General features: G+C 39.4%; 1 protein-coding gene across 2 annotated transcripts in view; it reads right to left on the reverse strand.

The window, feature by feature from the left end:
- TGFBR3 (transforming growth factor beta receptor 3) overlaps positions 1-12179 on the reverse strand; it is a 113470-nt gene that overhangs the window by 40417 nt on the left and 60874 nt on the right. For both annotated transcript variants that reach the window (XM_063407488.1, XM_063407489.1), the window contains exon 4: positions 9241-9378. In XM_063407488.1, coding sequence (XP_063263558.1) covers positions 9241-9378 — 138 coding nt within the window. The remainder of the gene's footprint in view (positions 1-9240; positions 9379-12179) is intronic.

Below are 12179 nucleotides of genomic sequence, written 5' to 3' on the forward strand. Positions count from 1 at the left end.
CTGACCGTTGGGGAAAATAGGGCCTGAGCCCTTGCACCATACCAAGGCAAGGAAACATACACCTCTCATGTTGGGGGGACAAAACAAAAATAGCCTTTCTATGTCCCTTAAGAAAAGTTTCCAGTCTGAATAAAACTGCCCTTGCAAGGCTGCCATGGTAGTTCAGGACATCAGTTATCTGGCAGAAGTGCCAAATGCCCTAAGTTACTATTCCCCAGAGGGAACAACTCTCAGAGCCAAACCTGAGTCATCTCAAATATATACAGTGGTGAGCATATATACTGCACACGCAAAACGGCATATTCTGTTTCTTATTTCACCTATTTCCTTCTCTCCTTTTAAAAGCTTATTGCCTTTTTTTTTCCTTTGAATTTGATCCAGGGGGATATTTACTTTGCTTTATAACATTTTAAGTATTTAACATAGTTATAATTCAGAACTCCCAAGTAGGAAGCAAGTTCACAATTTAGCCTTGAGAGAGAGGTAGGCACCTCTGGGACATGACTCAGAATACAAAATTAAGTGTCCACAGCATGAACCAATCCCTCCCCTCACAACAACAGCTACACCACTACCCATCGAGGGCCTGCCAGCACAAGTGATCACCCAATCCACCCCTAAAGCCATGACTGAGGCAAATATAGCAGAAGGAAAAGAACCAGCATCCTTCATATTTTTATCTGAGCTGTACAGTATCAGACCTGTGGTGGTACAGGCAGGAGAAGAGTGTATCTGCTCAGAATAAAATTAAAAGACTTGAACCAACTATCAGAGCAGCCTACGTGGGATCAGAGTCAGCTGGTGCTTTTTGGCGTTGTACTTTGATGTAATTTCATCCTCTTACTCAGGAAAAATAAAGCCATGGATGGAGAACTATCAGGTATTCCAAAACTCAAAAATGTATCTTTTGTTGTTCATAAACTCATATACAACACACTTTAATCATCAAGAGAACAATTCTCTTCAACAAGTGAATAATAAACATGCTGCTTTTGAAGCTGCATGCCGCATTTGTGAATCATCTATCAAATCTGCATAGTCATTATAGCCACAGAGGTGTGATGTTTTCAGGCAATGACAAAAATTTTCATTTTAGTGTTCTCAAGACCACATACAGTCATTACAAAATTCCAGTTCCAGTTCTTACATTTTTGAAAACATACACATAAGCAGTATTATTTTAATTACTCTCTAGACTTTAATTCAACTTCCTAGGAGATACTCAGTTTGGCAGCTACCAAGAATCCTTATATAACTAAGGCTGTTCAATGTTTTCTCAGGGTGAAAGCAGAACCTTAAGAGATCAGAGAGCAGACTCCTGCACATCTTTATCTAGCTAGAAAAAAGATACTGGGATTTTCTATCAAAGCTGAATCTGTGTCAAATCAAGTGGAACTTTCAAAACCCCTAAGGAACAGTTACTAGAATGATAAAGAAACAAACCAGCAAATCCATGTAAAGGGGAAATCTGTTCCCCAAGTTTAAGGCTCAGCAGGAGTTTATTAATTGCACACAGGTAATTGCCCACTCACGTCACATAAATTTAACAACATCTTACATCTCAATGTAACGCTTGTTTGATATGAGCAAAATAAGGTAGCAGTAGCTTTTCCAGGGATTCTGTTTCAAGTTAGAGGTGATTTTGTGGATGAAGCGAGGGCAGAATTAAAGCCTATCTATGCAACTGCAGCTACAGTTTCCACTGGAATCAGTGACTCAGTAACACAACCTGTTGTGATTTATTATCTCCACGTCACTAACACCAATAGTCTGCCAAAATCCACTGCCTGCTTCTGTAAACTTCCACTGGCTAAGCCCCCTGTTTACTGAAGCAAGCAGAGAAAGGAAGGAGCCATGACCATACAGAAGAGAAAAGACTACCACAGGTGCCTGTTCCAGGTCCTTCAGCCTCCTGCAAGATTGGTTTGGGAATACACCTCAACCACTCAATGCCCACATAGTCTTTGTTTCCTCACTCTGGAAGCTGCATTAGCCTCAAGTCTCCATCTTCCTGACTAGCAGCTGTCTTGGTTCTGAAAGTGATGGGTCTGGGCTCCTAGAGGCACCAGGAGAAGGAGGAATGGTAAGGCTGACTCAGAGGCAGCAATGAGAAAGATCAGCAGGAGATACAAGGGGCAGCATCATCCAGATCTGGCCCACCTGCACTCCGCACTCCTAATGCAAGTTCTGGTTGGAGCACTGAGCCACAGAGACAGCCCACCCTCAAAGCCAAAACAAACACCACGCAATAAAGCTCGAGTGCTGAAAGATGTCTTAAATCACAAGGCACGTAGTAGGAACTCCATGACACTCTTAGCAAACTAGGCTCTCAAAAAAATGCAGGCCTTTGAACTCCCATGAAAAAAAGAAACCACGGCACAAGGACCTGCCTAGTTTCCGATGAAATCTCCTAGCAAGGTGGTATTCTTGAAATATTTCTGCCCAAACCAAAGTGATTACAGTGAAAGCAGAGGATAGCTATACATCATAAAATTCCCTATTTTGGGACATCACACATACAGGATTTTTTTACCACACTCTGCATATTCATTTCATGTAGTGTATCTTGCTTCCTAAGCCAGAAATAGCACTTCTCTGCAATGTCTTCCTGAAGCAAGCTTTGAATGGGGAAAAAACCCTCAACCCCCCTAGATATTTAAAGATGCCTTACTAGGGTTACTGTACTCCTAAAGTCCTTTCACATGCATCATTTTCAAGCATGTATTTGCTATCCTGTCATTTTCTGTCCTTCCTACTGCTGACAAAATCCTTCTGCTCTTTTGCCAAGAACATAAGAATCACCACCATATGTAGCCTGAGGTCCCCCTAATATTTCTGGGAGTAACCCATTTATATAGACTTAAGAAAAGCAGTATTTTGCCAGGGTTGAGTCATGCCAGGAGACAAAGTCTACAGGGAAATTTACCATTGTGAAAAGCATAGTAAGAGTTACTGTCTACTAAACACTGCTTTTACTTTGACACAAAATGTTAATTTTGACATATTTTCAAAAGGCAAGGAAACAGCATGGGGAGGGCAAGGAAGAATATGAACTTTTCCAAGTGGAAAAGGGCAACTACAGGATTATTTCCAGCTCCTGAGTAGAAGAATGATGAAGATTTACAAAAAAAAGCAAACTCAGGATTCTACAGTAATGTAAACGTCCTTTTAAATTCCTCTTCACACTTTTACACAACACTGAAAATCTACTGCTTTTACTTTGAATAGTGAAAGCTCACTATTTATACCAAATCTATCACTAGTCATGCATTTCCTATCCTTCCTCACTCTTCTCCTAGCAGAGCACTCTGTTCACATCTGGGTCTGTTTAACCAGTGATTGGAAATTTAGCCTCCTGATTTCCCGTTAAATACTAGGCACAGGAAAACAAATAGCACTTGTTTTTCAGTGAGTTTTGTCAGTCATCCAAATCTAGTGCAAACCATAGAACAGCCTGTGGTTTGGTGGCAGTGACTCAAAATATGTGAACCATATTTTCATGAAGTAAGAGGAATAAATCAGCAATTGGCTAAAGAAATAAGAACATGAGTTTTTTCTTCTCAGAAATACTTAGAAATTACTAATAATTAAACTCAACATTCTATCACTTTGTCTTCTTTAAAGCTTTTATCTTTTCAAATCTCAAATCAAGAGTAAGTGATCTGTTTTTGTATTTGTCATTACTGCTCTTGCTGCTTCCATTTCACTACCTTAACACCCATTCACTCCAAGCTCTTGCAAGTAAAGTTATTTGTTTGCATAAGTGTTTTCTTATCCATAACTCTTACTCAATCAATTGCCTGAATAACTAACTCAGAGAAAAAGCTGAAGCACCACTTCTTAAATCACATTTTATATAAAATCACATATGTAGATATTTAAGGGGGTTTTGGATCTAGTTTAACAGTGATTTCTAACAGGAAATCACAAAGGATTGGGATTTTTTTTTCGTTGATTTAATTCTCACTACTTTCACTTGCTGAGTAAAGACATTCCTGGGCTATAAAAGCAATTGAAAAAGCTACCAAATATAAAGAAAAAAAATTACTTGCTGAGTAGCACCTATAAAACTCTCTTTCTATGCAGCTTCATAAAACTTCTGGTTTTGTGCCAAGACATGTTCGCAATAAACTAGTTTTAGGGAAGGAGAGAAATGACGACTTGATGGGAAGGAAGGAAACTATTTTGCTGTATGAAAACTTAAAAGTGGAGTGGTAGAAGAGGTCTGGTAATGTTTTTCTGCAATACTGACTTGCACCAAGATCTCAGGTAAAGGCAGTTTCTGCAGTAGTTGTCTAGCTTACATAAAACTGTGATCTGTCATAACCTAACCAGTGTCATCATCTAACCAGTCTAATCACCAGTGAAGATGTCCTTCAACTTACTCTCCCATCCCTCTTCATAATGCAATTTTGGCATTTATTCCTTGGAGGGGGAAAAAAATGCACAGATGCCAAGCATTTCCCCTGCTGAACCAAACAGAGCTCCCCACCCACGCAATACTCTTCAGAGCAATGAGCCCACAAACACTTGAACAGAAACAATTCCCAAATTGTTGTATTTTTGTGACACGTACAAATATACAATCAGACTAATATGACTACATGCACCAGTCACTGAAGTGATGATTTACAGTTACGTAGGTCAGGCAGTCCATGCACTATCCCACTGCAGGTATTTTTGGACTGACATGCCATGATACTAAGGTACATTTATTTTTAACACAATGAAAATAAACTCAAGACTTATTTTACTAAAATTACAATAATTTCACAGCATCACCTACTTCACCCATCAATATAAAGCAACTCATGCAGAGGCTGAAAATAACCCTGTCCATGCTAAATGTATTGTTAACACCACACTAGGCAGACACCATATATTCTTTTCTCTTTCTCGTGCACACAAAGAAAATTTTTGTCAGGTTTATATCAAGATGCCTAAATTTTCTCTTAAGACTACTCACCAGTGTTCTTTCTGATTTATAGATGGGGAAAGCACCCCAAGAAGCAAAATGACAACACAGGCAACAGAATAGTGAAGCACAATTCCCCTCAGCAGCCATGCCCCATCATGATGGCCTCCTCCAAAGTACTGTCACTCTGTGAGAAACACTGGGCTTCCATTCAATGACACTTTGGAAAAAATCCTTCAAAACATGACACTAAAATAATCCTGATGCTAACCCAACACAAACTTTGGCTTGTTTGGGGCATGCTACTTAATTTTAATGATAATTTATTCCACTGTGAGGTTTAGCCACCAGTAGACATTTTGTGAAAATGAAACCATGAGCTGTTTCCATGAAGATAAGGCACATGACAAGTCACTGAGTGAAACTATGTGCATTACATGATAAAAATAAGTGCAAAACCATGTATGTACATGAAATCTACATGTCCATACTGAAAAAATGTTTGCCAAGACGGTAATTTGTGCTTTTCACAATATCATAGCCACACACTCAAAGCCTGGACTTTCTCCCACATTCATTTTAAGCTTCTTAACTGACGGAGGACCAGGCCAAAGGCAAAAATCCATGCTCGAACTATGTGATAAGAAGTTAAACTCCAGCCCAACTCAGTAGTATTGTATTTTCCCAGTCTTTTGGATATGTGCTTTAAATCTTTTCAGCCTTCCCTGGGCCAGTTTAGCTTTAATGGAAACTCAAACAATAAATTCACAGAGTGAAGGAAACAGACCATTTTGCTAATGAGGACACTGGAAACATACAGCCCTAACTCCACCCTCTTCTTCAGTACAATCACAATTCAAGCTCTGTGTGTCATGGTTTCTCCACCTGTACAATGCCATTAAAAAAGCACTTGTACTCCAGTTCATCATCTACTCATATCCTAGACACACCTTTGTTAGAAATAATCTTGAAACTTACAATACAACTAATTTTTAAATTTTATTTAGTTATTTACTTACTCAAAGTATATGTCCCTGTAACAGTTCAAAAACTTTATTATGATACTTTACAAGGAAAAAAAGCTAATATTAAAAAGAAATAAAAAGCTAGAACTTCACTAATGGTTACATGATTCTTTCACCACAAATTTTGATCTGGCTCTAGCAGTGTGGTTTTTGTCAGCAGCAAGTCACAGAAGTTGTCATTTAAACTTCTTTACACTACTTACCATTCTAACTAGGATTCAATCAGTGAAAGTCATTGCAATTCATACTTTACATACAGTATATTAATAAAATTGTGAATGAATGTATTGTTTGGAAAGTCTGAGGAAAAAGCTGGACAATCAACGAGTATCTTGCCTGAGGCTTCCATAGAGACAGATGCAATAGTTGTGACACTCCTGTGGTATGCATGCCATGGATTTCTGTTTTGAGCATAGAATTCATGGGCACTAGAAAAATTTTTTCAAATTCAGAATCTTTTATGATTCAAAATACTAGATTTTCTGGTTTGGTTACATATTTAAGGAGACTGACCAAGTCAGAGCCACAGAGCTAGGTATTTTTAAACAAGGGCTAAGGAAGCATGCTCTGCACTCTGCAGAGTGCTATTTACACTGGAGCTGCTATTTACAGTCCTAGGGTCAGTTGCCTGGAACTCACTGAAGGCTCTGGCACAGAGGCAGGAAACCTCTCTGCAACTAGGGCAGAAGCAGTTTGTCCCTTTGCCCCTCACCTCACCTGAAACAAGAACCCTTGATTCTGGAAAGGGATAACCTTCCCTAGGACAGAGACTGTCACAGGGGTTGCAAACCAGCACAGGCAAACATAGAGCCCCTTGATCTCTACCTGGCATACTGCATTTGCCTATAGGTGCTGCTAGGACTTCCTCCATATTTTTCAAGTTTTCTGTGCAACATGATTCTGTACCATTTTTTCAGAAAGCTTTTGGGACATCTCATCCTGAGATGCCCCAACTAATGAGAAACTGAGCCATGAAAAGTGGGAAGGCTGGTGAATCCACAGTAAGAGACCGAAGATAGCTCATGTTTACAGCAAAAATATCACCTTAGGGAAAGAACAAAGTGAACTTTAAGAGTGAGAGGGATGACAGAGACTAAACTCAGAGAGGCATGGTGGTACCTGGCACTCTGTAATCTTGTTCTTTGAGGTCTTTGTAGGAAAGGAAAATAGAAACCTTAACATAGTGGAGGGAAAAATACGTAAATTCATATGGCACTTAAAGAGATCCAAAATTGTTATGGAGAGCTATTCAGATGGATTAATGATGGGTTAACAATGACAGCCAGTTCAGTCCCTTACAACACAAAGGCAAGCTCCCACAGGCAGCAGCATTATCCCAGCACCACGGGCTGGCAGGACAGCACAAGGCACCACAACGTTCAGCCCTTACCATGACCAGCAGAGTTTTGAGAGAAAGTATTTGATCTGAGGCCCCCAACACAGCAGCAAATCTGTAGTTCCTACCAGGTACTCCTGCCCTACCTGAGAAACAGTCCACTCCTCCCTGCAGCATCAGTGGCCACGTTTAGAGTTCTTGAGGTCAGGCAATATCTTGTTTGGCAAGAATCATGACTGCTGCTGCTCACCTCAACACCTGAAACAGTTTTCTGCAGCAAACAATTACTTACCTAATGGTACAGTTTTGGCAGTCAGAGCTTTAGGCACATGCCTATTCCTCCTATGCCTTAATGCAGGCTGCTGAAAGCCCACTGAGACAAGCCAAGCAAGCTCAGCATGATCACCATTGAACTCCAGCACAATCAGCTGAGCAGAAAAGGATGGGTCTCAGCAGACCATCTCTCCACTCCCAGAGCAAGAGAAGGGCAGAGGGAAAATCCTGGGTGCAGAGCATAGCTGAACAAAATCTAGTTGATAGGAAACGGGAGTAATAATGTATTGTAGGAGAAGATCAAAACTAAACTGAAAGTAGGTCCAAGGCTTTATTATCTGATGAAAGATGCTGCTTCTTTTGTCCATGAGAGGAATGAGGACTTGTCACACTGTTGCTTCACATGTTGTTGCTCAGCCATTTTCTGAGCAGACCAGAACTGTACTGGTTGCATTAAGGACACATAATAGGAATGGTCAACACGAAGATAACACTCGTGAGTCTCCAAAACACGAATGAAAAACCCAAGATTGTGAATGCCTTAGAATAAAAACAAGCCCATAGTCTTTGCACCAATCAGTAATACACTGTACTGAGTGAGTCTCAGGACTGAGTCCTTCAAAGTTCAGAATATCAAGACTACTCCTACTCTTATACCTTGATGACAGGAAAAAGAAAAACAATCCAGAAAGCTTGCAGTGTCCAGCAAGTGACAGAACTCTTGGTGCCCTTAACCATGTCACCACCACAGCAGGTCAGCTGAGCGAGCAGTGGCCTTTCTCAGTGTTCTAACGCTGTACATGGCCCATCTTCCTGTCCTGCTGATGCACAGTGACACAGCTAAGCTCCCACTGGGTGCTGCAGAAACAATTTTGCCTATCACTGTCAGCTGTGCTGGAGGAGCAAAATTAAGCCCTATAAGGATACTGCCAAAAATAATCAAGTTTAGTTCTGCAATTAGAGTTGAATATAGTGAAAGCTGCAACTTTCATAAAGACAACTCGTGATTAGACATGATGTCACACATTAAAAATTTAATCCAAACAACTTGTCTGTTTCACTACAAATAGCAAACTTGAATGTCCTGGCAAACTGTAAGGACATGATTTACAAATACTAGGTAATATTTGGATCTTGCATTACAAGCAGTGCTCCAGTCTTTCTGAGAAATAAAAATGACTTCATTCTGGGCTTAGCTTGGTCATTTCAATAGACCAAAGCTTCATCAGAGACATAAACCATAACTGGACAGATTGAGCTCAATACATACAAATTTTTGTTTTGGTCACAGACCACATAATTAGCATCCACTCTTAATATTTCCAATTGCTCTGAGGCTTTTTATTTTATAGTACTGTTAGAATTCCAATCAGGACAAGCAATCTGGTATAACCTCACAGCTTTTTGAACTTGAATGGCTGTTAGTATTAATAATTATATGACATGCAGATTCTGAAAAGCAGTTTTGCTTTCCTTTCCTTAAATTCGCATAACAAGTAATTGGCTACTTTTTCCAAACTGTTTTGCCCTACCACCTAACTGTTCCCCAGAGCCCTCAATGAAACTTGACCCCCTCTTAACTTTTTTTTTAATCTAAGTTTGAAAAATTTCCAAATGAATGCCATTAACTCCATGCCTTATGCGACAAGCAGCTATGATAGAGAGCAGGCCAGAGGACTGTGTACACTTACAAAGAAAACTCTTCGGATTCCAGGTGCCAGTCTTTCTGTTTTTAGCTTCCAGACCAAAGGCAAAGGAGAGTTGAGAAGAAACACCAGGGGCTTCTGGTGAATATGCACTGATGAAATTGGATTCAAGTGTAATGTGACCTACAGAAAAACAAAGAAATATGTGAATACTTCCTGGAATTTGAAACAATGAATCAAAGGTAATTTTTATATATATTATGACTTTTAGCATTCAGATCTCTTGACTCAAGATTATAGACTAATCTACTTCAGTCAACAGAGTATAGAGAAAATAAAACATGAAATAGTTAACATTTGTGCTCTGTGCTTGCAAAGCACTGCTAAAAAGAAAACCCTGGCAAATGCTGATGAAAAATAGCTTATGCAAAAGGTCAAACCACTAAACTGAGAGTTGGAGAACAAGAAGATAAAAAGAATTGCAAAGCAAACTCTGATTCCTGGTTTCTAGATGGTAGCCTACAAAGCTGGCTGAGAGTATAAAACCTCATCTGCTGATTCTGTTAAGGGTATAAATCTAGCCTGCAAAACAAAACTAAACAAACAAAACCCAGGAGGAACAAATCCAGAAACACAAGCGAGCACTACAATACTTTATGGATGGAATTTTGAAAGAAATTTTAACATACACTAGGGAAAGAAAATGCCTGTATTCAGACACTAAAAGACACACAGGATAAATGATCTGAGGAAACTGGACATCATGGAAGTGTGGCAACCTGTTACAGGTGGCTTTGAAACAACCAGTTTGTAGTTGCTGGAAGTCCCTCCTGCCCAGCTCCTCGTATCCCAGTACTGCCCTTCCAGAAAGGGTTTAATGTTGGACAAAACCATAACCAAACACACAACAGAACAGCCTATCATTTCTTAGCATATACAGACTTGCAATTGATATTACAGTGGTTTTGTGGCACCTAATAAACTGATTAAGCAGTCAGGATTTAGTTTGATACTTCATCCCACGTTATAGGGAGACACCTCTAGTGTGCAATGGAGAGATGATCTACCATAGACTGAGCAGGGAAGCTGATGTCCCACCCCGCTGGTGACAGGCAGGTTCCCTGACAATCACAGCTCCTTCTAAAAAAAGTACAGAGGATGCAAACATGAACACAACCACGAGTTTGAGTGGCAAACAGAAATGAGGACAGAGATAATTCAGAATTAATTCTGTATGCTGCTAATTAATATCCTAAAGAGAATTTAAAAGGATATTTGAGATAGAGAGGAGCCACTATGTATAGTTCATTGCATGATTCTTATGTAGGGGCAAACAACCATTAATTTACCAGTAAAGTAAATGGACATTCGTGCAGTAAACTAACTAGATGAACACTAGAGACCAAATTGAAAACTAGGTACCTATTACTGTTGAAAATATTTTCCAAAATAAAAAGTAGGAAAGCTTTTTGTTTGGTTAGTTTTGTGCTTTGTTTGGGGTTTTTTTGTTGGTTTGGTTTTTTGAAATTTTTTTCCTTTTTTATTTATTTCACCTTGCAAAGTTCACCATCACTATAAAGCCAAAGCCAGGCCCTGGTCTCAGGTCCAAGACACCCAGAGGACAGCAGAAACACCTTTTTTCTCTACTTAAGAACTTGCATGAAAGCCAGCAAACAGCTGGCTGTGCACCAGCAGAGTGCTCCAGATTCTGAAATGCCACTGACCAAACAAGTCTCCAGTCCCCACAATGCCAGACATCAAACCACTCCCCAACACCTCTGAGCACAGGAGCACCAAGGACATCCCTGTCCTCCTCTTTGTTCAGCTTCATTAAAATTTGTTGGAGAACTGAGCAATCCATATCTGTACTAAACCCAAGCTGCTTTAAAGGACGAGCTCCTCTCCTGGCCAGCAGCCAGGCAGTGCCATCATCTGCTCTCTGCAGCCACCTCTGGCATCCCCTGGCCTCTCCAGCAGAAGACATGGTGGGATTTACACATTTCATAAAGAAAACACCAAATACTACAAATTACTAAGAACCACATTTGTCTCCATTTTCTTCCTCTAAAGAATAAAATACCTCATTTTAGCAAACTGCAGGGTGGTAGTGCTCTCAATTCTAATGGGAGCTAGACAAAGAGCTGAAATGCCAAACATTCACATTCTTAGCCACAGAAACTACTTTGCTCTATCAGCTATAGGGCCAAAGTAGTTCTGTTACCTGAAACCAAGAGAAATTATTCATTTTACAAGACTCCTGCTTTGTTGTTCTGTCTAGAAATGGAGAGGTGAAAGTAAAAAGGAAAAAGTGTTTAGAACCACTATTAAATTCACAACAATTAAAAAGCTTTCATTAATTCTTGTGGCTTTTCAGCTGTAATCACTGCTAATTAATAATAAGCTGTTTAAACTATTAAATGTAATTACCTTGTTCTGGGCTTATGTTTTCTTACAAAAAAATAAAAATACTGTAATCTCAGTTTGGTAAAGTGGTCCAATTATATCTTGAAGTTCTGATCTTGCAAATATGAGTTTAAATTTATTCTGATTTTTTTTTCAGCTTCAAATGGCATAAAGTGCATCCAGCATACTTCCACGCCCAATAATAACTGATTTCCTTTGATTCTAGATATTGATGAAATTACTTATAATCATTTGTAGGCTTAAATAACCAAGAATAAAAAACCAGTAACAATCCTCTTGCACTGGCCAACAGGAGCACTCAGCTTAGGCTTGCACCCTGACTGTGTTTTTGTCAGAATGTCAAGTCAATGTAAGAGATACGGCTCTTATTAGAAAATTCAAAAAACTTTTGCTGTTTAAAAACTTTGTTATTTATTAAAAGTGTTATTTATTAAAAGTGGGAATGATACAATACACTCTGAGGACTTCATTCTCAGAAACAGGTAGGCCAAGTCCTTTGGGTAATAAGGAAATGGAGAAGAACCTCTGTTTCAACTGATCTCAGACAAATTTGTTCAAAG

The sequence above is a fragment of the Prinia subflava genome, chromosome 10 (assembly GCF_021018805.1).
Source record: "Prinia subflava isolate CZ2003 ecotype Zambia chromosome 10, Cam_Psub_1.2, whole genome shotgun sequence".
Lineage (NCBI taxonomy): Eukaryota > Metazoa > Chordata > Aves > Passeriformes > Cisticolidae > Prinia > Prinia subflava.